This window comes from Bacillus rossius, chromosome 2, assembly GCF_032445375.1.
Source record: "Bacillus rossius redtenbacheri isolate Brsri chromosome 2, Brsri_v3, whole genome shotgun sequence".
Lineage (NCBI taxonomy): Eukaryota > Metazoa > Arthropoda > Insecta > Phasmatodea > Bacillidae > Bacillus > Bacillus rossius.
The window spans coordinates 92,700,751-92,727,224 of NC_086331.1; the positions used below are offsets into that span (position 1 = coordinate 92,700,751).

Here is a 26,474-nt window from a genome sequence, read left to right on the forward strand (position 1 = left end):
TTAATGTTCGGCGCTGGCCGTCTCCAGCGAGCATCGACCCGCATCCCGCGAGACTGCCGCGGTAACCATTAGTGTCGCGTAGTGTTATGTTTTTTCTGTGTTAATTGTGTAACGGCTAGACGTCGCCAAGTGTTGGTGAGAGTGTTTTGTAGCGAGACTAAATTAAAGGTAATTCTCACCAACTCGTGTACACTTATTTTCCGGAGTCTCCCGTCCTCCACATGGCCGAGCGGCCTTCACAGTCAAGGGAGAGCCATTCAGGGTAGATTCAAGCCGTGTACCTGGCGGGGCACGCGGGGGCAGAGTACCCACGACCCAACATCAACGGCCTAGCAGCCCGCTAGCCTGGCGCCCCTCCGGACAACAAGAGCACCGCGACGCCCGTAGCGCCCGTCAGGTGCCCCCCGGGCCTTTAACATAGGTCGGGTGACGGCAAGGTCAACAGCAGTACTTTTCAAGCCAGGGTGGGGGGAGGGAACCAACCTCGCCACCCAAAATCCCCGAGACGGTTTAAGGTCGCGCCGCTCGAGGCTACTGCTTCCACAGCTACAGCAGCCCCAGTTGAAGGTTCCTGATGTCTTCCTTCAGAGTTCCAATGCATTTCAATTCCATTGCGCGCGCAGCAGTTCACAGCTCCGCAAGTTCCAGCCCGCAGTTCGTCTACACTTCGCATTTTTTCAGCACATCGAGCTCCCCTGCGGAGCCTTCGCCGATGAAGCTGCTTCCTGCCACGCGCCAAGCTACATTCAGGCTACCTTTCACCCCGATAGTCGTAATAACGACTCCACAGGCCGGCAATTGGTCCGCGGACTACTATTGGTTATTCACAGTCACCCCAGCGAGATTACAACTCTCGAGCTGGGCTCCCGTAACCGCCACCTGCAGGACGCAGCCGCCCACAGCATGCACACAAATCTCACATACACTGCCAGCCTTCGATTTCCCAACAGTCCACGACAGAGATGCGCACGCCCCTAGAGACGACTACCAACATGGCAAGGCTTGTTAGCCCGCATGATTTGTACAGTTTCCTTCTACAATAGTTCGTGTTAAAACATTACATATTGCTATCCCTTTGGAGGTTTTGCATTTACAATGTTATTTACAAGGCTTCGAAACATACTTACAAAACACGCTTAATAATCTTGATAAATATTTACAATCATAACATGTCTTCACACAACTATAATACATTGTCTGTTCATATTTACAACTGCCATCTGGTGACGAGTGGTGGCACTATAATGTCCGTGGCCGGAATGTTGTGCCGCGGACAGGACTGTAACCCAGGTTTTAGTTTAAATAAAGAGGAGGTACGACTTCAAGGTTAAGTTTATAATTTTAATATTGTAAAATTTTTATTTACAGACATAACCATTATATGTCAGATTCTTCGAGAAATTTCGTTGGTTAAATTTAATGCATAATAAACTAATTGCAAACCATATTCATGCAGGTCGTGTGCATTGCCTGTGTTGCGCGCACTTAAGGTTTTTAATTGGGGATCCAAATTAATTGATCAGAAGTGTTGGCATTAGAAAAGGAAATGCTGCCTTTGTTAACCAATTAAAAAAAAAAAACAACTTTGTTTACAGTCATGTTGGTAATACCAGTTAAAAAAATTACAAAAATACAGAGAATAGTTTTGTAGTGTTTTCTGCCTGGGTTTCTCTATTTAAATAGGTCCAGACATTGAACTTCTGGGTTTCATCTGTAAACTTTATTTTAGTCTGTGGCTTAGAATTTCAACAAAATATGAATGTAAGGCACAGTGTTGGGTTATGGAGCGAGGAACATGTTATTTTATTGTGTTACGCTAGTGTTTAGTAATAAGAAAAAAAAAATGAAATCATCGAAAGCCGGTCAGATAAAATTTTCTCGAAGAAAATGATAGCTTAGAAAATTAAATATGGTATGAAATCCGTCAAGAAACGTAATGCCGAAATGCGTGGTTAAACCTTTCGCCACAGCAATGCTTGGGAATGTGTAGTGTTGTGATGCTTCAGTTTCCTATTGACAGAATGCCATTAACACGTACACGTTCTTTAACCACAAATATGAATGGGGCTTCTAGTTCTCCAAATGATACTTACCTGGCTCATATCCCTGAAAATACTAACCATCTACCTCCCCTTGTGACAAACCGTCGGCAGATAGAAGATGCTTCAGCAGGAGCCTGTGTCCCTACTCCACCGAACTACTCAGTGACTCAATCTAATAGCGGAAATAAAACATTACCTTCAGTAAGTGCAGGTTCACTGGAAGCATGTGCCAGCCCGGCCAACAATGGCTCTGCAAGACCAAGAACAATGGTTGCATCGCCAGAGCAAGTGATGAATCTTTACATCAGTCATTTAACTCCATATGAACATCATGAGATATTCAACTATCCACAGATTTACTTTATTGGTGCAAATGCAAAAAAAAGGCCAGGTATTTTAGGAACAGCAAATAACTGTGGTTATGACAATGATCAAGGTTCATACACTCATGTCCCTCATGATCATGTAGCTTACCGGTATGAAGTCCTTAAAATCATTGGGAAAGGAAGTTTTGGGCAAGTAGTGAAAGTATATGATCATAAAAACCATGAACATGTTGCATTAAAAATGGTACGAAATGAGAAACGATTTCATAGGCAGGCTCAGGAAGAAATAAGGATTTTAGAACATTTGAGGAAACAGGACAAGCAAAACACAATGAACATAATACATATTTTTGATAGTTTTACATTCCGAAATCATATGTGCATAACTTTTGAATTGTTGTCAATAAACCTTTATGAATTGATTAAGAAAAATAAGTTTCAAGGTTTTAGCTTACAGTTAGTTCGCAAGTTTTCACATTCGCTTCTTCAGTGTTTGGATGCATTATACAAGAACAAAATAATACATTGTGATATGAAGCCAGAAAATGTCTTGCTCAAGCAGCAAGGTCGAAGTGGAATTAAGGTAAGTGTGTTAATTAAGTTGAGATGTTTATTTTGTTTGGAAATTTATTTTCTTTCTATCGTTGCACTATACGTGAAACTCAACTTAGTGAGGTAATTGTGGCTTTTAGGGCATCTTTTAAAAAAGAAAAAATCCAGTAAATGATATTTTTAAAGGTATCAATAAATGTTGATGGAAATAAACATGTTGGAAACAAAATCTAATCATAGTCATTTTTGGAGTAGCTATCCTATTTACATTTGTTTGTTGATTATCCTGCAAATGGGAGCTTTTTAGTTTTACCTTGGATTCTAAGATAGTCAATAGTAAAGAGAGAAAATGTGGGATGAAATAGTTTTACAAGAGAGATATACTTTGAAAATAGCTTGAAATTGCTGCATTAAAAACTCTATAGGCAATAAAATAAGGTACACCAATTGCATTGTTAAAGTGGCTGCAAGACGGCTGGAACCTGTGCTGCCGATGTATTGCTTGTGCAGGGAAAGTAAAATGCCACAGTTTTTGTGATAACATCAAGATTAACATACTTTATTGTCCTTAAAGTTGTCTTGTTAATGTTAGTTTCTTAAGTGATATTTTGGTGTAGTGTTTAGTTCTATTGTTTTAAGTGAGTTTTCTGCCTGTTAATTCATTAGGCAATCTTTTTAAATAAATCAAACTACACAATTTTTCTTAATTTCATAACTCTTTACAACCAAGCTATAAAGTTTTTCACACTAGTCAGGATTTAAAAAAATCATCTCTGAGATTTAAATAATTTAAAAAAGAATTTTGACTTTATTTAAATTTGGCTATCCTAACCTAATAAACCTTAATTTTAATTATAGGACAGTGGCATGAAAAACCTTGGTGTATGTTTACCTAGCCAGTCCATTAAATTTCTATGTCTGTTTTATCTAGGCTTCATGCAAGTCACAGTAAACGACACGGTACATATTTCATATCCCTTTAAGTCTATCCCTTGATCCTAATGGCATGTTCCTGAATACATTGAGCCTGTGGTCCATGATGCTGGCTGTTTTAATTTAGTACATTGAAATATCCCGGATACAACAAAAATTTTGATGTAACAATGGATAATGTATTGTATTATCAGATAAAATAAAAATCAGAAAATGAAATTTTTCACTTCCTAACATCTGTTTGTATTGTAATATTTTTGTTAGTTCCAGAATATTTTGACGTAGGCCTACTAAATTAAAACAGCAAGCATCATGCACCAAAGGATCAATCATTAGGATCATGCCATCAGGATCAAGGGATAAACTTGGATACATGATACGAAACAATTACCAACTACAACAATGCACAAGAACACAATGTAAAATTCAAGAAACAGGAACAAACAAAAAAAATAAAGGCTCACCAATCACACAACAAATCAATATAAATTCAAATTATACTTTCACTAGCAAAATTAAAATTTCACTAAGATCAGTCTAAGGTTGCATCAAAAGGCTGACCACTGATAAAATAGCAGACCTAAATTCATAGTGCCCAAATGTTCTATTGTAAAATTTTGCACATAATAACAAGAAATAAAAAGAGTAAATTCAAAAGGGTAGTAGAAACAATATAAATTAATATATATAGATGCAAAAATATATGGAATTGCTTGAAGTGGCACAAACGTGCTTTCTGTAATAATCGAGCATATGCAGGTGCTGAAATATTAAGCTTCACAACTATCATTGGCTAATAATCATGAATGTAAAACACTTAAATTTTTATTGTAAGTATTTGACATTGACTAATCTTGGACAAGCGATGCCTGCATAAAGAAAGCAACAAGGTAGTGCATGTCTCAATTATTTGGCATGCTTGTCCTTCATAGGCCAAGTGCAAGCAGTTAGTACCCTGTGTTAAATTGCATTTTTCACCCAATATAAGGAAGAAAGGGGATTTTGGAACTTGCAGTAGTTTTATTTATATTTGACTTTTCCTTTCAAAATCATTCCCTGTTTAAGTTTATGGTAACATTTCAATCAGGATTGGACTGAAGAATCCTGATAGACAATTGAACTCTCCAAACAATTATCTTAAACACTCAGGGTCATACTGGAAGTGAAACTAAACAGGAGAGGTAATTTTGAAAATGTCTAGTTTGAATGAGCAATATAAAGTTGTAGAGAATAAATGGTTGAAAATGTCTAACAGATATCTAAGTAATATTGAGAAACAGTTGGAAAAATTGTCTGAACTTAATAAAGTTAATAACAAAATTAAATGTTATTTCTGTTGTTATCATGAGTTCGTACTGGTGTTTACTGCTAAAAAACAAAATTCTAACAATCACTAAACCTGATGTCTTTATGCAATTTACAAAAGACATGTTTATTCCGAGGTCAGTCAGTGTTGAATTCCAAGTTTAGTTCACTAAAAATGCTCCCGTTAACAGAGCTTATTTAGTTTTATATGCCTTCCCGCCCCTTCTCGAAATCAGAAAAATTTATTGTTCGTACCAACAAAAGGAAAGAATTTGAAAGCAAACGGTGGGTAAAGAGGTTCGACCCTCCCACCCCCTTTTTCCCCCCACCTGAAATGAAATTCTGTGTACGCTCTTGGCTATTAGCACCCTCGCCTTCCTCCCATCAAAGTTGGTGGAGATAAGGTGGTTGTCCCTAACTACCTCTTACCCTTTCACTGAATGCAGTGCCATCATGGGAGTTACTATTCTCCCAAAGGATATGAATCATTTAGATATAATGTCAGGTGGTTTATTAGGGGTGTAATTTCCAAACAAAGTTATATACTGAAACCACCCATACCCAGTATGGAACTTAAACCCAAGACTGTGGAGCTAGAAGTCAGGTATAGGGTGCGGAGGGGTAATAATTGGACAAAAATAAAACTTTTTCATTTATTTTCCTTAAATTAATATTTTTATGAACTGATAAAAATACGACTATGTTACAAATAGCTTTATATTAATGGACAAATACTTGTTTTTTAAAATATTGTATCCAATTATGAAAAAATAAATAAAATCAGTGTCCATTTTTTTCCCTCCAAATGGGGTAAAAACTGGACAAGAGAGGGGTAAATATTGGACAGCTTATAACTTATACACTATGGGTACGACACATTTGGGAGGGCAATATTTGGACAGAGCAGACAATTTCCTGTACATTGCACTTAATTTCAAAATTGTAACCCTTTTGGTTCATTTATAATAAAATTTTAACGGATCTTAAGTATACTGTCATAATTCATCTAATTTTGAAAAACATTTATGTTGTATTTTATGCCTTCAATATCACTGAATATGGTGAGAAAAATTTTTTAAGCCATTGGTTGATAGTGTGAAAATGTACAAGCTGTAGAAAAAGTCACTTGAAATACACAATTTAATAACACCCTTAAAATGTAATAATATAACGAAACACAGAGAAACTGAAATACTTTAAAAATAACAAATAAGTTAGGCCTAGCAGTCAAAAGCAAAATAAAATACAGAAATATGGACTTCTAGACCCCATTAAAAACTAGAAATTGTTCACAGCCGCCTAGGCTTACTTTTCATATACATCAACATTTGAAGGGAATACATATTTTTCCATGTCACGAACCGTTTTTATCATGGGGATAGGGAGTTTACCAAGTATGTCTGCATACTGTACAGCAAACTCGTCGTTTTCAACCATTGTGAAAATATGTTTATCCGAGCAGTTACTCTTCAAGCTCATAACTTGCACTTCCTTGTCATCATGGAATACATTTTGTACCACGCAGACATAACGATAACATGTACAGTTTCTCTTCCCAGCACGGAATGACACAAGTAAAACATCCCCACACCTTATGTCTTCAGGAGGAGACAAATCACACACTTCATTTTGGTCATCTTCTAACAAATCCACATCATCTTCGCTGTCTCCACTACAGACCCAGTCTTGTTCTGATTCTGAATCACTGAGTAAGTCTGCACTCTTTTTTTGGAAGACTTCTTTTGCTGATCTTTCTGTTTTAAAACTTTAGGCCTAGGCCTTTTAGATGTAGGCCTAGGTTTTTGAGCAGAAATGGAAATTAACTCCATGAATTCCTCTGTTGTAACCACACAGCTGTTAGGATCTACACGTTTGCGTTTTTGTGTAGGTAGATTGCTTTTTTTTACCTTTTCTAGAAGCAATGCCTCAAATGTAGTTTTAATTTGTGAGCTTGATGAATTAATGCTACTGGCTTCTGGTAAGCTCTGTATTCTTGAAGAACATGATGGCCGATTTACAGTTCTCTCTTCACCGTCTGTTCTTTCAGAACTTGATGGCCGACTTGCAATTCTCTCTTCAGGTAAGCTCTCCGCTCTTGCAGAACTTGATGGCAGACTTGAAGTTCTCTCTTCAGGCAAGCTCTCTGCTCTTGTAGAACTTGATGGCTGACTTGCAGTACTAGCTTCAGGTAGTCTCTCTGCAGATCCAGGACTTTCAATACTGGGTTCCAAATTGACTAGGCCTAGTGTATATGCAGTTGTTACTGGTGGAAGACTATTGCTCATTTCAGGTAGATCATTGAAGCTAGTTGTTTTTGCAGCACTTTGATTTATGTAGTTTGCTCCTGGTAAGCTGTCCGCAGTTTGCGTACTTGTCGAAACTCTCCTGCTACTGGTACCAGCTGCACTGCCTGTGGTGAGTAGGCCTACACTACTTGAAGATTGTTTCAGAAATTTATACTCATTATGATTGATGTTTGTACAGTTCAGAAATTTATCTATTTTACTCGGATCAAGTCTCTCTATAGGGTATTTGGTCTTATCAATAGGACAGATACCCATTGACATGAAGCTGTTTCGAACACGTGTAATGCTGGAATGCCATATGCCACAAACCATATCTGATAATTCTGAACGGGTTATTTTCCTCTGGTTTAAACGTTGCCATTCATACAGTGCACTATTCCATTTATCCTTTAATGGTTTGAAACAGGCTTTGTCAAGTGGTTGCAAAGTTTCAGTCGTGTGTGGCGGTAGTTTCAAAATCACAACATTCTGTTGCCTGGCAATATGCAAAACCTCAAAGTCCAAATGTGAAACGTGACCATCTAAAATTACCAATAGCAGTTGTTGTTGTACAACTTCACAGAATTTCACAAAAAAACTTCTGAAAACAGCTGAAGTCATGTAGCCTTTCTCCGAAACAGCATAGATAGTACCTTGAAGGTCTGCTGTACCTTTCCACGTGGACCACAGATTTTGTCCTTAAAATATAAATAATGGTGGCAGCAACCTACCATCCGCAGAGCAGCATGCCAACACACTGGTATTGTCCTTTCCACTACCAGAAATGTTGCGGTGTGCTTTCCGCCCCTTTCCTGTCACACAGACTACTCTTGCAGGGTCAGATGGCAGATATGTCTCATCTAAGTTCCAGATGTGATCTGGCTTATCCTTAATATTAAGCCTTTCCAATTCTTCTTGTAGCAAAGAATAAAATCCAAAAACAATAAACGGATCAGATGTTGCATTTCTTCTTGTAGCCTCCAACTGCTCCAACTTCCGAAAACTTAGGTTGTTCCGTCTCATGAAATTGCACAACCAGTCTTTCCCAGGTAGCTTCGTAGTTTTATTAAAGGGTGTCACAATACAACTTTTTTCAACATAATCTCTCACGACTTCTTTAATCTCTTTTGAGGTTAGAGCAAAACCCCATTTGGCCAAGTCCCGCAGATGGTTTGCCAACTCCTTCTCATCTTCTAAAGTTAAAGCTGTTTTTCGACCTCTCTGTTTTAAAGCCAATTTTGTTATCCTATTATGTAAAAATGACTTCTTGAGCTTATATTTTGCTGCCACCTCTCTTAATGATGTTTTATTTTCTTTGTATTCTTCTATTGCCTTCCTTACATCTTCTTCTGTATAACTTTTGTTCTTGGGGATGTATTGTCTTGGCATTTTGTAAGAATTTTGACACTCTTAACTTTGGAATAAGTTGCATAGGCCTAGCCTTAAGATAGCCCTACTGCATAGCCTAACCTGAAACAAACATGAGTCAACATAAGGCCTACATAACCTGAAAATCTACTTATTTACACAACAGGGTGCATAGAACATGTAACCAACCTAAACAGAAAAAAACTTAATTATTCTTCATTTGTCCAATTTTTACCCCACTTATTTAAGTTTTAATTAGCATGTTGAAAATTATATTTTTAATTTAGGTATGGCAATTAACTTACTGGAGTACCTAAAATAACATTTAAACTAGGCCGTGGATAATTTACATGTTTTTATAACAAGCGGTTTAGCCATGACCATAAAAGTTACAAAATTAAAGGCAAAAGTTATTTAGTGTAAAATTCAAGGGGTTCAAACATTAATTTTTTACGGTTAGAAAATGGCAGAAAAAAATGAGTGCTCTATGCCACCTCATTACAAAATGTATTGACAGATTCAGTAAATTTTTAAAACTTCATTTTTTCTTTCTTAAGTATTATTTTTATGGGTGCCCAGTTTTTACCCCTCTCGGACAGTTTCCAATTATTACCCCTCCGCACCCTAATGGTATCCCTTGACAACAGAGGTTAGCTTCTGTGCTTGTTAAGTGTTCTTTGAAATGGGGGGCAAACATCACTTCCCCCTCCCATATTAACTAAGAAATAGTTTTAATATCTAAGCTTGGCAATCATTAACATGTTTTGAAGTTCTGCAGTAAAATCAGTTGAAGACCTTTTAACAGTCAAATCTAGCATCGTGTTTTATCCAACTATCAGCTGTACTTTTATTCTTTACTTATGTTTCTAAAGTTTAAGCTCTTACATGTGTTTATGTAACAACTGAGATGTATTATTTCACAGTGTAGGTATTTAAATAAATCCTCATACAAATTATTTAATACAGCTTTTTAAACTGTTAATTAATCAATCTTTCTCATGTGTATGCTTTCTAGACAGATTAATAACAGCAAACTTCTACCCACTTTCTAATATATAACAATCTACTAATCCAAATAAAAAAATTGGAAAAACATATAATTGCTAATTATACAAATGTTTTGGTAATGCTAATGTATACTAATGAAGATTAAAAATAAAGTAAAAAAAAAAACAAAAAAAAACAGTAATTTAAATTTGAAAATTGGGTGGGTTGTGTCGGGATACACGACCGTTGGTTTAAAACGTGAAATTTATATGTCAGCAAGTCGCTCTTAGTGTAAAGGATTGAAATGGAAACGAGGTATTGACTGCTTACTAAAACATTTAATACAAAACAACCACTGAATGGTTCATAATTCTTATTTCTATTAATATTCAACTATAATTGAGAAATAAAATACATAAGGTATAATATCGAAAGCTGTTCGAGTGCGACAGCGTTGGGATTTTATTGGTATCTATTGACTTGCTACAGGTACTACATAAACAAAATTCTGCTAGATTTTCACCAAGGAATTTAGTCTGAAGGAATGGAATGTTGCGAGCTTTCGCCTTCTTTAAATCTTTGTCGAACCAAAGTCAATCACAAATGCTGCAAGATAGACCAAACAAATTGGTTTTGAATACAGTTTTGAAGTGTTTGTCTGCTGCATGCTAATGGTTCTGCATCACTTCACTTTGACTCATGTTCATATTCGGAGACGTCTTCGACAGATGTGTGGGTGCTATCTTCACTCAATATGTCCATTGGTACAAGTACAACAGTGGTAGAAGTGCTCGCGGAGTCGGCGTCGTTCACTGAGCGTGCAATGGCATCTATTTGCGACGCTCCCGAAACCGTCTCGCTCGCTTGGCACTGGACTGAGGGGTATCTGTACGTGGCCCATAGCTTCCTCTTTCCAACGATAGGCGTGATTAATATTTTTGGCTGGCTCTGGCATAGGCTGAGTCTGACATAATGTATTTTAATACTTTTTTATAGGCTTACTTTACATTTTTACACATAAATATTGTCCTAAATGCATTATTTTTGCTTAAATCGATCAACAAAAATAAACTCAATACGTAAACACACTAAACACCACACTATCGCGTCTTGAGTCTTGAGCTACAATGAATTGAAAGGAGCTGGAGTGCTGGTTTTGACCAATCTGTGCGGTTCCCATTCCTCGCTAACCCGCCTGCCTGTGACGCAAACTCAAGGTCATATCAGCGAGCTAACTATATACGTTAAATAATGACACCACACTTACGTCTCTAAAACTATTAGTTAAGGCATTATTAAGTCAAGGTGATATAGATCGTTTTGTAAGAGCACAAATTTCTATTCTGGTACCAGTATGTTAAGATGTGATGTAAAAAATGTTTCACGTCAAAACATAATTTCTTGATCAGTATCACTTATTCTGAATACATTTATATTACATTATATAATTGCTGGCTGCACCATAAGAAATAATTCTTAGTTTATGTTGTAACCATTTAATGACCTTTCTCTGGTACATATTGTGGTTCTCTCTCCACTGGTATTAACCTTACAACACTTTCCTCTCACTGGTTCAGTAAAATAAGAATTACCATGAGTGCTAAATATTACTCAGTCTCTCTCTTACACACATAATTAATTTAAATTTGTTGCTTTTAGAACAAGACAATTTAACACTAAAATAGTATGTATTTTATTTAAAATTTTTGGAAAATACAAGTAGCAATTAAATGGTTAGTTTTGTAATAAATTTTAAATTTTGATAACATTGGAATAATTTTGCTGATCAATTGCACATGTTTGTTACAGATTTATCTCTTTTATTTACTTTATATTTTTATTGTTCCCTAACACCCTTTACCATTAGCTATATAAAATGCAAATTACTTTAAAATTAGGCATTTATTTAATAAAATATTTATCTTTTAGATAGAGCTTAAATAATACAACTCAAAAATGTACTCTTTTAGTTATAGTTGTATCTGAAGAATCCTGTCTTTCTATTTTTCACATGCATACCGGTTTCATTTTTTTCACTCTTTCACATGTATAGGTACTGTCCTATGCTATGTTACATGTCATTTATCAGCAAAATAATAAAATAACGTTAGTTTATTTCAACCACTTCTGTCGGTAACGTAAGAAATATCATGCAGGTACTATGTACAGTTGTAGCTCTTTAATCTGGTATGTTGAGGAACATACCTGTGCCATATTAGCTATTTTGAAACAGGAATACCAAAAAAAAAATATTTATATAATAACATGGGTGAAAATCTGTTGGATTGCCTGGAAATGTGGGTGTAAAAAAGGGGGGGGGGGGAGATATGTGTATCATTCCAATTTCACAGTTACAATTTTACAAGCACGAGCAGGTCTCCTCAGTGAGGGCTTCTTAATTCGAGGGGGAACCCGGGCCCCTTTTGTGACTCCCTGGGATTACGCCTATGTATAGTACAATCATATTTAGGAAAAGTTGTGATAAGCTGCTTATTGCTTTATAGGCCTACTGTATGTACACAGTTGTAATATTGTGCAAATGTGATATACAACCCGCTATAAATAATAAACCCAAAACACATGGGGCTGGATTGGTACCGGATTACAGAATGCTCAGAACTAAAGAATGCTGATTTGAAGAGCATTAACCCCTATATGTTCAAATAAAGAACTTTGTGTGTTCTGTGTCTGAAGGAAATGGACAGCAAGAGTTGCATTTTTCTTTGACCAACTAAGACATTTCATAATCAAGCTTTCACGGAAAAAAAAAAACATTAAAATTTAACTAGGATAGTTCATGGTTAAATAAGCCTTAAAACATTTGTTAGCCCAACCAGTGCGGGACAATGTATAAGTTAGGTTACAGTTTCTGATATAACAATATCAGATATCATTGACTGTTCACTGGCGTTGACTAGAAGCGAGGAGAAGAGGTGGCGGTTCAAATGTTAGCCGGCTAAAGAGATGCTTGGAATTCTTATCAACTCAAGAAGAAAGTGTATGTAAATTAAGTTGCTGAATTTAGTAATGGACTGGAGCTAGGAGAAAGACCCCAATTCTTGGACCATCTCTTGGACCCCCCATTCTGGCGGTAGAATGATGAAAATCACTCCTTCTGGAGATGCACTAATGCCTGCGGACACCACGCGCGTTAAACTAAAAGATTACCTAGTAAATAAAACGTGAATATCAACCCAGATATAAATAAGATGATCATTTCTGGACTCCATGGGATCACATCCCTTAAGCGAGTCGGCTAGTCGCCGCGAGACAGATTCACGAAAGGGTTTGTGGGCGAGAAGCACCGGAAATAAACGACCACTGTGATGGCAGAAAGACGAATAAATCGTCCCTTAGGTTGTGTGTAGTTAAAACTCGCGCTAGGAGCCTGGAGGGCTAAGAAGTGGGGGAACTGGCCTCTGATTGGCTGGAGGTTGTGGTCGAGAGATCGTGCCGACTACCAAAAATAAAAAAAAAACATAGATGGTTGGTAGCCTAACTTAAGGGGTATCGGAGGTAACTTGTTGCGCTCCGAAAGCAGCGCGTTTTGTCGGGACACAGGCGAAACCGACTTGGGGTTAGTTTTCAAAAGTCCCGGGAGAAGGTGGAGATAGCTGACTAGTGTATGCCTGGTGCTTATGGGCCCAACTGGGCTGCGCTGTGTAGGGCAAAAGAGGTGTGGTGGCGGCCGCTAGAGACTTCGCTACTTGCCGAACTAAAGTTGGCGGCAAAGGCAGACCTTTCGCTACCATCGAGATGTTCTTGATGTCGGCCTGCCGATAGCTGATGTTAAGGCCCGGTCCCAGTTAGTGCTCTCGGTGAAGTTCATGAAAAGGCAGGAGGGGGGATAAATCTGCTGTCCTGATGGGAAATAGACTTGAGCAGAGCCCAGATCATGCCTAGCAGGTCGGAAACCCTAGAAAGAACCGTAATAATAGTTGCTCACTTCAGGCCAGCTCTCAGAACGGAGCTGCCCCGGGGGTACGCTGAGGAAGGCACCAGTGAGTACGAAGTTAGACAAAGTTACGAGATGTGGTCTTGCTCCGAGATGGGAAGAAAAATGAGTCTAGCTACTTGCGCTGCAAAGAGTTTGCAAACTCTCATTTTAGGCGCTGGGAACCTCTCGAGGAAACTGTGGAAAATGATTTAATGGGAGTGAACAATAAGATAACTAAGTTTACATTAAGCTATAAATTCTGACAAGAATTAAAATGTGAAATTAAATTTTAGGTCAAAAATAAATTAATGCCGATAATCCCAAATTCGCGGCACAATGTGGTGGCTGGGGATGCAGTATTTACTCTTTGTTATTTTACACAAACAACAACATTAACTTTCTCTAAACAAACTTGATAAAAAAATTTATTGGCTAAGCCCAAAATATTTATGGTTTTTATGTTTTAAATGTCAGAAAACATCATCATCTTGCTTAGGTAAAACTTGCTGCTTAAGTGGGTGATTTCTTTTGTAGTTTTAAGCGAAGATCCACAACATTTATAAAAATCTTACTAGCACAATTAATTTATTTTAGTCAAATATTGGGGCCTGTACTTAGTAGTGATTTACAGGTTATAACTATTGTGTAGAATTACAACAGTCATATTAAAGCTGTGTAAATATTTTTACTAAACTGAACATTCCATGCAGACCTCTTGTAATTATTAATGACTATTCATGTAGATGACAAATTCAATTATTCCTTTGATATCTTCAAGTGCTAGCACAGACACTGTGGGTGCATTCCTGATATCACATATATTTTTTACGAATTGGAGAAATGATCATTTGCTTGTGTTATTGATGCTAGCTTTTCACTTACATGTGCACATGATTGCAACAACTTTGTTTTTACTCAATGTTTCACTTTTAGTTGGTTTTACAATAAATAAATATAAATTGTGACCTTTGTAAATACTTTATTTTAATGCGTGATAGTTCTGTACTGAAAACAATTTCATGATGTTAACAGTTTTCTGAGCATATTGTTGCAAACAGTCATTAATGATTTTCTTATAACTGATAAAGGTATACTTTTAGCTGATAAATTTTTTCATACACTGTTAATAATGGTGATAGATACTCAAAATGTATTTTAAATTATTGGTTTCATTTAAATCTAGATTATAGGCCAAGAAGTAGTATGTTTCATTTAGTTAAAAAAATTGTATATATAAGAAGTGAATATACTTATCATACTCTATTGTTTATACATATATAAACAAATAGTTTTAATATGTTGAAATAATTACAAGTAACTCATACAGTTAAAATTTAGTTTTGTGGCTGAAAGAACCCTGGCATAGGTGAAAATAGAAGTAATACTTTCTCATGGATTTGATGATATAGGCTTTTTTTCAAAATTATGTAAGCAAATCTATTATTATAGTTTTATAAAATTGTAACATTTTAATCCTGTGCTTATGAACATGTGGGTATTTTGGAAGAAACACTCTGTACTATAATTGCATTAATGTATGCAGGTATTTTTGAAGCTTGATAGGCCAACCTTTGTATTTAATAAAAGCAGCTAGTATACAGTCAAATTTTACATGCTGCATAACATTAGCAGAATTTATGTCAAATAAGATCTCAATATATATAGTTTCACATTAAACAATTTTGTGTAGTATATTTTACATTATCTTAATATAATAATGCAACACGTGCCTAGTACCAGATGTTAATACAGTTCAAAGACAAACTGCTTTTTATTTATAGAAAAAAGTTAGCAGAAAACATTATGCATTCAAGATTAATTTTGTCAATATTTTCAACTCTTTAAAATGTTTGAAATATTTAAGTTTCATTTAAAAATAAGTGTTTCATTTTCTCAAATGTTACAGTTTACAGACTTAGGGATTTACGAAATGACAGCCATTTTTGTTATTTCAGTGCTTAGGTTTAAACCACTCATTGGTTATTTTTATGTGCATATTTTGTCATGATACAACAGTAATAAATTTTAGATAATGTTAGGATGCTTTTTTTGTACATAGTTTTCTTCAAAAGATATAGATAAATCATATTTACAAACTTACATAAATTATTTAAAATTAAAAATGCCTGTTGTTTAGTGTAATTGCAGCTGTTGTGAATTATGTACATATAAAATTTTGCAAAATGTGTTAGCGCATGTATAATCATAGGCCTGTTTATTTTTGATTGATTGATGTATTTGTTTACCCATTTGACATGTAACACATGCATTAGATCTTGTCCAAAAATCAATTATAAACAATCTATGAATAATAAACACAATTAAAAAATAAATACAGCGGGTAACACTTTTATACTATTAGTAAAATAGATAGAAATATATTTCACAATAAAAATTAAAATGACAAAAAGGTAAACCTAGACTAGAGATACATCACTAACAAATTTTGAAAGCGGTCCCAAAAATATTTAAGTTGTATCAGTGTTAAGGAAAATATCAAGACTTGTACATCCTACAAACAGTTTCTCAGTACATACCATGAATAAGTTTATAAATGGTATATTGAACATAGTTTTAGCAATATAAAAAGTACAGTATTCTACATTAACCATTTCCTTTAATGACATAGTGTTCACCTTTATTCATGGGGCTGTAAAAAGTATGAAGTTGAATAAAGCATTATATATACACTTACACAGATACACACACACACACAGCATTAATAAAAGTAACCATTGGACCCATAGCTTTAAATTACACAAAATTAGTCATTTTTTAAGTTTAAAATATGTGATTTCAAAAACTAAAAATATTATGCTCAGACATGATCAGTGTTGTTAAGTAACGAATTACAAGTAATCGAATTACTTGTAACGATTACTTTTCAAGTAATTTATACTTGTAACGAATTACATTTAAAAAATGTAATTCGTACTTGTAATCGGAATACATAACATTAATTGTAATCGATACTTTATATTTACTTGCCATTACTTTTATTCTTGGAACGTATAATGAATACAATTAAGAGCAAGAAGATGGTACACTTTTGTATTAGTAAAGTTTATAATTTTACGCTTGTAGTGCTACGATCGTATGCACAACATCTATGATCAAAAATGAAGAGCCATAGTGACTTGCAGTGTCTCCAAAATTACCCTATCCTAAAATCTGCATTTTTAAGGTCAATTCCACTACTTGTATAAAGTCTTTTGATGTTACGCAAGCAAGTTTGTCCTCAACTATTATTAATTTAATTAAAGATAATAAATTTAATAATTACATGAAATCAATTTTTTAACAAAACATATATGTATGTATATTAATGTAACAAAGTGTAAAAAAATTGAATCGTAGGTGAGTTTTAAAATGGTAGCGGAAAGTAATTGTAATTGTAATTGTAATTTTACTGATTACTTCTATGTAAAGTAATTTTTACTTGTAATTAGTTACATTATCACCACAGTAATTGTAATTGAGCCCAATTACTTCTTCCGAGTACTTTTAACAACACTGGACATGATGATCAACACAGAAACATCAGTTGTCATTCATTTTAGGCATGGGCATTGATAATTACGGAGGTTGTGTGTTTAAGTTTTTTACTAATTTTACACAGCTCCGAATTTACTATATCAATCATACACATGAAAGATTTTAATGTATAGCTCATTCTTTAATTAATGACATGAAAGATTTTACTGTTCAGCTCATTCGTTATATGTTTAAATTTTTTGACAATATTTTTTTTTGTTTTCCTTAATTTATAAATTAATTTTTTTGCTAGGTTTTTGTGGCATAAGAGACCTTAAAAGTTACATAACATATAATTTTTCTATCTTCTAAGCTAACTGGCACAAGTGTTAACTTTTAGTTTCTTGTTTTTATTTTATTTTTATAAAGATAAGCAGAGTATTAGGCTTGCCAGCCTACATTTATATACTAAATTTTTTTGTTTGTGCAGTATAACGAGAGTCTGATGCTGCACCCCAACCTGCAACTTGACAACTTTGCCACGAAGTGTATATGATAGAGAATGGCAAAAGGCACTAGAAGTTCATTCCTTTTTGTGTTCTTGAGACATGCGTTGATACATGCTACTCACAGTCTGCACATGGCCGTGGGGTGTGTGTGTTGATCATCTATGCACAACTGAGAACTTTGTGAACCGTGAGTTGACAAGGTAATTTGATACAGCTCGGACTTCCTCACTCACTTTTAAATTCTGACTGAATATATGTGTGATGGATAGTTTTAAAGCAGTGGAGAGATATGAATGAAACTAGTTTACACACTATTGTACTCTTTATGAATAGAGCTTACAGGTATGCTAGGAGGGAGGGGATTAGAGAAGTTTTCTAAAGCTCTTACGAAGAGACACTGGAGCCATTGTTTAGGTACTTAACATAGTAACATGTGACAGAAAAATATAAAATATAAATTTTTATATGCACGTAGGCCTGAAATAAATAGGGGTTGCATTGAATTGTTATGAAAATTGAATAATCTAGACAAAGTACCTGCACTAGCTTGGCTTCACCCGCTATGGGGTTATTGCATTATTAATACCATTATTTTTTATCTATGGTTATTTCTACAAATGTTAAACTATATAAGCATTGCATTTTGTACTTTGCAGTAAATTTTTTCGCCAGCAATATGCTACATGTTATCTGCTATTTGTGCGTTTGACTAACCAAACGTCCGCGCCCGGCTCATAGCCTGCTTCCGGCGGAGCATTTGAACATCGTGGCACTTGACAGCGCGTCCTCTCAGTCAGTAGAGTGATGTTTATTGCAAACAAAATTAAAATTTTCACACTACTATTAGCACCTGTAAATTTACTTGGTAGATTTGTGTTTCCAAAGAAATAGGGAAGGTTGAAAAAAAACAGTAAAATCAATATAACCCCCTTAATATGAAAAATATTGCAACCATTGAAAGTTAATATACCTACTATGCATAGTACCAAAAACATTGGTTTGAAAGGTTTTTTAAAAACACTGACCATTATCTCAGGGGGTGGAAAAAATAAGCTTTGAAGTATAAAAAAAATGCATAACTCTCTTTGTGGGAACAGTATTGTGTACACAATTATATACCATTGTGTATACTCTTCTAAAATAATTTAGCCTTCATCTCTCTGATCAGAGAGTATCTAAAATAGACTTTAATTCGAGGAACCCATATTTTGTAAAAGTTAACAGTTTACTGATGCAATCAAGAATACTTTTGTAGAACTTAACGAGAATCAAATTGCAAGTTGTAAATGTTTGTCATAAAATATCTTATGAATGCATCTTTAGAAGGCATAAACTTTTGAAGGAATAAACTGACTTCAGGTCGCAAAGGTTCTTGGTGGCCTTTGATCACTAACAGGTTATGCCAATGGGGGGTGAGTCATGCATTGAGGCCAAATGCCACAACATGACTCAAATTAATGAGCCTAAGTCTATACCCAAGAGATTTTAAGTCCGCTCATCTGGTAGGTCTCGTCGCCTGAAGCTTGCGTGTGTGTAACTTTGTGATATAAAACCCTACATCCTGATGGCACACTGGTACGTCAGTGGCAATCTGTATGAAGCAGCACTATGGTACTCTCTTTCAACTTGACAACACTTATCCACTCTCTGAAAATGTGTATCTAATGACTGCCAGCTTCATGTTGAGGTACTCCCATGGTCAGCAAAGTCACTGATCTTTCCCTGATAAAACGTGGGTGGATCAGCTTGAACGTCAGCAGTGTCAATGTGCAGAGTATAGAGGGCCAGTTAGTTACAACAGCTTTGGGTCAACTTGCCTCAGGATACGTGCTTCCAGAATCACTCAGCTGCTGCATGTGACTATCTGTATGTACTGCCAACTTTGTTGTTTGTTTGATCAGACAATGTAATCATTGCAGTACAGCCACATGACATTTTGACACATGCAGTTTTCATTTTATTACCTCCATACTTTCTTCATGCTTAACTATTTTTTTGTCTGGAGTCATGCCACATGTTATTGAAATTGGTTTTTGTGAAGACAATAATTTTAATGAAAGAATATGTAAAAAAATTTTGAATGTGTTCAATACTTAGTACTCTAAAGCTGCTTTGATATCCAAAATTAAAAAAAAAAATTAATTTAGTTTAGTTTTAAGTTTTTTCCAGAAAACAAGATAAATAGGTTGTTATATATTTGTTGGTTGGTCTCTGAGAAGTGCCATGTAGGCTCCCATATTGGTTGGAAATCTTAGAGCCAGTGTGCATGATGTGGCAACCTATTGTGTATACTTGGATGGGGACAAACAATGGATTGCTATGACTGTAATTAGAACGTATGGCTAGTGTACAACATTGGTGACAAAACAAATTAAAACAACAGGTTGGTTGCAGTGGCGGTTATTGCATTAGAGCACACTCGCACGTGAACCCCCTCGCCTCATTTAAATAGGCACCTACTGTAATACTTAAATATCATACACATCGAATAATAAATAAATGCAACCCATTTGGTCTTATAACCATTAGCAATATTTTCCAAAACCGCCGCTATAGAGTAAGCGCAGCTTGCCGCTGCTTTGTTTGCTGGGATCGCACGTGTGATGGTGGCTAGGCGAGCGACGGCGCGCCACTTGTCTCGTAGCGACGTGGTGGGGGTAGCTTCTCATAAGCCAGCCTAGGAGCACAGTCCAGTCGTGTGCAACACTATTCTGTGCGCGGCGCGACATTTCTTGTCCTGTTTCTCCCATTTTTGCTCGCTCTTCGAGAATGATGACGGCGCTGTTTGTCACGTTTTATTGTTCTACTTTAGTGCATTTAGTGCGACGTTTAAAAAGTTTGTTTTAACTACTAAGTTAAGTTACTCATGGCCTTGAGTAAGTTAACAGTCTCGGACATAAAAACACTGGTGTTCTCTAATTTATCATTGGAATGGAAAATTGAAATAAAACAAGTAGGCAGGCCAATGCCTAAACTTACTATAGTGCAAGTGACCAAGTCAAAAAATAGGGAGTTCAGGAGAGAATTTAAGCAGGACATTTACGAGAAAAACTCATGGATCTGTGGATGCGAAGAAACCAACCGGCTCTATTGTTTTTCCTGCCTGCTCTTCGCGAAACGAAGTGGTGAATCTAGTTGGGTAAGTTTTGGCGTGTCAGATTTGTCTCACTTAAGTCAAAAAATAAAGAAGCATGAGAGTGCAGAAACACATTTGAATTCCGTACTGGAGTTTCATCTTTTGGAGAAATTAGACATTCGCCAACATTTTGATTGTGCCTACCGTTTGAACATTAAACAACATAACGAGCAAGTTACAAAAAATTATGTCTTGTCTAAAATTATAGATTGTATAAACTTTTGCGGGGCGTTTGCACTCGCGCTGGGAGGTCACGACGAGACACAAGAATCTGCTAATCCTGGAATTTTTAGAGGGTTAGTTAATTTTTCAGCAGAGTTAGACAAGTCTTTGAAAGACCACCTTGCAAATGCAACTGTTTTCAAAGGGACTTGTGAAGAAATCCAAAATGATTTGCTAGATTGTATGCTTAAAGTCTGCCAAGAATACATGAAAAAAGAAATTTCATGTGCAAGTTTTGTTTCAGTGATTGCAGACGAAACAACAGACATATCATCTTTTTTCCAATGGGTTATAGTTTTTTGCTATGTGTTACCTAACGGGCAAGCAGTAGAACGATTCTGGCAAATTATAAATCCTCCAGGACATGATGCTGCGTCAATCGCAGAATGTATTCACATTGTTTTGGAAAGTATTGTTGACAAACCCGAGAAATTGATATCTCAGAGTTATGATGGGGCTAGTGTAATGAGTGGGCATCACAATGGTGTTCAGGCCATTATTCAACAAAATTATATATATGCACATTACGTGCATTGTTATGTGCATCAGTTGAATTTAATTGTGGCACAATATACAAGCCAAAACCAACAAGTCCATGTATTCTTTTCCAATTTGAGTGATATAACTAACTTCTTTAGCCACTCACCACAGAGAATTGCTGTTCTTGATGGCGTTGTTGGCAGGAGAATTCCTTGTGCTTCTTCTACAAGATGGAATTTTAAGAGTCGTACGAGTACAGAAAACAACTGATTGAATGCATGAACGAAATTGAGTCGTCATGCAAGCAGTCAACAACAATCAACCAGTCTGGAGCTATTCGGCGCATGTTGAATGATCCAGTGTTTGTATTATGGCTGACAGTTTTTCACAATATAATGCCGCACGTAGACATTTTGTTTAATCAGCTACAAAAAAAGGAGCATCGATGCCGATAAGTCAGGAAACATGTTGACAGTTTTCGACTTTCATTTGAGAAAGAAAGAGAGAATATGGATAAAGTGAGAATGCGAACTGAAATGTCGGTGCCAGAACAGCATTCTAAAAAAAGGAAAGTGGAGGATATTCATGTAAATAGAACTGTTGCAGCCAAGGAAGTATGTGATGTGATTACTAATCAAGTAAAGGAGAGGTTTTCTTTCACAACATATTACTCTGCGGTATGCCTTTTTGATTCCGAAAACTTCCAGGAATATGATAAGCAATTTCCTGTTCATCTTCTTGAACAAACAACCAAAACTTATCCTTTCTTAGATAAGGCTCGTTCGAAAACTGAGCTAGCAGTAATTTACAAGCGACACGACTTCCGAGATATGGATGGATCAGCTAGTCTTCTGCAGTTTGTCCTTGAAAACAATTTACAGACCACGTTTACGGAAACACACAAATTGTTACTTATTATTTCAACTGTTCCGATGACTACAGCTGAAGCTGAACGATGTTTCTCAACCCTGAAGAGGATAAAAACATTTTTAAGAAGTACAATGTGTGAATACAGACTCAGTGCGTTAGCCATGCTTTCAATAGAAAAAGACATGATAAACAAAATACCAAATTTTAATGACATGGTCATTGAATTATTTTCTTCTAAAATACATGGATGGATTTAGTTTATAAGAACTGCACTTAAGTATTTCAATTTCAATAATATTCTAAATAACATCCTTACTTTATGTTTTCCTATGTTGTTAAAACCAGAGTTCGTAAATTGTTCAACTTCATTTTTAGGCGAAATGAATTGTTCAGCTCATTTTACAGTGAATTGTTCAGATTTGTTTCAAGTTAAGATGTATATAGTGATGCACAAAGAAAGTTCTGTCAAAGGAAAAGATTAAAAATGAAATTAAATTTGTGATTACCATATGTTTATATTACTATTGTACTACTGTAATTATATTTTAGTGCTTAAGGAAAGTAAGTTCAAAGGAACTACCGGTACTTCAAATTTTGTAAGTCAATGCTGTATTTAAATATTGTAAATGTAATGCTGTTGTAAATACAATATATCTATTTATATATAATTACCAACAAAACAATGGATAAAATGATAGACCTTATTTAAAACTGGTCACATCAATAACACTCTTGCTATAGCCCGGCAAGATACTTGTGAACCTGCGCAGACCCCAATTCGTGGCGTGACGCACACTACCGTCACGTGATAGCCGCCAGGGGAAGTGGAGGGGATCAGTTCCATGCTTCACTCGGCTGCGTGAATATTGCGTCAGCACGTCATGCCGGGACCTGGGTTACACGGTACAACAAGCGAGCCTATCCCATCAACCTCGGGAATTAAGTCGAACCTTATTCCAGGACGACCCTTGCGAGGACAGGCGCGTGAAATTGTATACAACGTTGCGACGCATCTGAAAGAAAATAAGTTGCTGTACAGTTTAAAATACAATGTTACTGAAGCAACAAGTGCTGCGATGGGTGTGTCTAAATCAACGGTAAAAAGGATTTTGGCTGAGGGGAAAGTAAAAAGTAAAATTGGTCTGAACTTTTCAACACCTACTGGCAAAAGAAAAGAACGCAAAAACGGTTAGAAGTCGACGATTTTACGTGTGGTGCTGTGAGGAGAAAAGTGCATGAATTTTACACTGTCAGGAAAACTGTTCCAAACTTTAAATAAATTAAAGACGGCTTTGCGAGATGATGGTATTGTGGACTGCAGTAAAGAATTATTGAGAAAACTGTTAAAGAGACTGGGATTCCGTTGGACGAAGTGTCAGTCAAGGAGAAGGATTTTGATTGAGAAGCCTGATATAGCAGCATGGGGTGGGGGGGGGGGGGGGGTGTTTACTACAAGAAATGCACATTCGAAATGATGATCGTTCAATCGTTTATGTAGATGATACGTACATCCATGCTACCCACAGCGTTAGTTCTTGTTGGCAATCGGACAATGAGTTGGGTGTTACAGAGCCAATCGGGAAAGGCCAGCGTTTAATAATTGTGAATGCAGGAGGAGAGGAGGGATTTGTACAGAATGCATTGTTGATATTCCGGTCAAAACAAACACGGGAGATTATCATAATGACATGAATTTCGAAAAGGGTTACACATAAACTACTTCCAAATTTGCCTGAAAACTCAGTCATTGTTCTCGACAATGCAAGTTATCACAATGTACAGACAAATAAGAAGCCGACTTCCGCTAACACCAAACAAGTGATTCAAGAATGGCTAAAAATAAACAACGTAACTTTCTCCTCTGACCTAACAAAAGCCAACCTACTATTACTTGCGAAACAAGTGCCCACTTCCAAAACTTACAAAATTGACTAAATCATTAAAATGAACTCCCACGAAGTAATCAGGCTTCCACCATATCATCCTGACCTCAATCCGATTGAGTTAGTGTGGGGATATATTAAAGGACAAGTGTGCGAAGAAATATCATCCTCACCCAAAGACAAGATGACATTATGTGAACAGCTGTTTAGTAGCTACTCTTAAGAGCAATGGAAATAATGCTGCCGGCATGTGGAAAAAATCGAGAATGAATACTGGATCAGTGATAGGCTATTAGATACTGAAATAGATAAGATTATTGTTAATCTTGAAGAATCTACAGACGAAGATTCCTCTAGTGAAACGGAAAATGCCAGCTTCACATCAGACTCAAATTAGGTAAATAACATAATATAATAACTATCTAACTATTAAAATATTACGTTGGCATCTTAAAATTATGTATCTATAATCAACACGCATTTTTACGTCGAACATTAGTGACGGAAAAAGTAGTGACAAAACGCAAATGTTCTGTATTTTACCTTTAAGAAAATGCTATTTTTACAGAACCCTTAACCAAATGATGATTTGATAACCAAGCCTTCAAAGAAAGAGTTATTTTAACACATGCAGCATTTTTGTTTATGATAATATAGTTTTTTCACAGAGAGGTTTTTTATGACTGCAAACAAATAGCGTGACTGTTAGCATGCTAATGTTCTGTTAACTTGTTTAGTTTTGTAAATATGTATGTGTTTGAATGATTTGGACATGGGTTAACGATATAGTGTATTTTCCAGTTGTGATTACATCATGCAGTTCATGTGTTATAACCCTTGTGTCGCGTTCGTGTAAGACGGGCTGACATTCCATTGCCTTGATTTGGAGGGGTCGCCACGCCTTCCCCTCCAGACACTGTCGTTGCGCTAAGGGGCGGTAAAGGGGAAGGCAGACCATGCGCACAGCGATAAGAGAGACAGTTCAGATTTAACTTTTCCCCCTATAGCAAACTGTATCAGAATTTTGTGTACTTTACAATTTATGGTAATAATTTGTATTTATTTTAAAAAGACTTCACACTGCATAATTTAACATTTGCTATATTATCAGTGTGAGCGGCATATCCGGTCGCTATTTTGGAGGTAGAAACTTCACTTTTGCCCCACAATAACTTGAAAAAAATTGTTGGTATTTATGTGATTTAAAATGCCCAAAAAGCACTATTGTACACCTTAAAATCCTTTTTTTTCCAGGGGGAGGCCCCCGGACCCCCCGCTTCAAAAGGGGGGGGGGGGGGGGTCGGTGATTCTTTATTTAAAGAGCCCAATGCTGTGAACCCCCATTTTCAAAAGGCATCAGCCGTCACTGGTTGGTTGTATCAGTTAAATGGATGAGTTAGTGCTGGAAGGAGAGTCATGCAAATTGTTCTATGAATGGATTCACTTTTATTTTGTAGTGAATAAGATAACACACAACATGTAATTAAAAATAGGCTTTTTGACGTGAATACGTCCTTAAAATTGCTTCCATAGTGGTAAGCAATTCAAAAAAATGAATGATAACAAAATCTGGGGATACAGTTTGGTGTTGCAGCTACATATCTATCATCTCCATCCAAAAGTTAATTACACCACTGGATAGCTAAAGGATCAAAAAATTTGTTACGCTAAGTGAGGACTGTGACGCATCGTGTGCGGTGGAGGGGGAAGCGCCGCCATTTTGTGGTCTTTTTCTGCGTTTCGAGATTTCCATTAGTATGACTTTTGACTCGGAGAAGCTACGGCGTTCATTTAAGTTTCAATCGTCAGCTCTCGTCAAAATCTATTGATTGCATATATAAAACATTAGTGTAAAATAGTTGTAGTGAATATATATGGTGTTAAATTAAAAAATATATATATAATCAAAAATATATAATTTCGGCCTATACAAGTCAAAAAGCCAAATCCAAATACAGAGATCGTATATGGTTGGAAAGGGATTCCCAAAAGCAATCGAATTATACCTATAAAACACCATATGACCGAGTGAAGCTGTGCCGGGAACGTAAAAGAACATAAAAGAGTGCCGAGCGGATCAACGACGGTGCCAATACATCTGTAGCTGGGGCGGTTGAAATTATGCAAGTAGATGATAAAATCGCTTCTATATTGACGCCAGACTG

The 26,474-nt window shown here is 36.2% G+C and overlaps 1 protein-coding gene across 2 annotated transcripts in view; it reads left to right on the forward strand.

Moving 5' to 3' along the window:
• The first annotated feature begins 1,379 nt into the window (after positions 1-1,379).
• Positions 1,380-26,474, forward strand: part of LOC134529466 (dual specificity tyrosine-phosphorylation-regulated kinase 2) — a 64,765-nt gene continuing 39,670 nt past the window's right edge. The window contains exons 1-2 of one of the 2 annotated variants that reach the window (XM_063363597.1): positions 1,380-2,951; positions 17,700-17,918. In XM_063363597.1, the coding sequence (XP_063219667.1) occupies positions 1,983-2,951; positions 17,700-17,765 (1,035 nt within the window). In that variant the 5' untranslated portion in view covers positions 1,380-1,982 and the 3' untranslated portion in view covers positions 17,766-17,918. The remainder of the gene's footprint in view (positions 2,952-17,699; positions 17,919-26,474) is intronic. The other variant, XM_063363596.1, reaches the window with a different exon arrangement.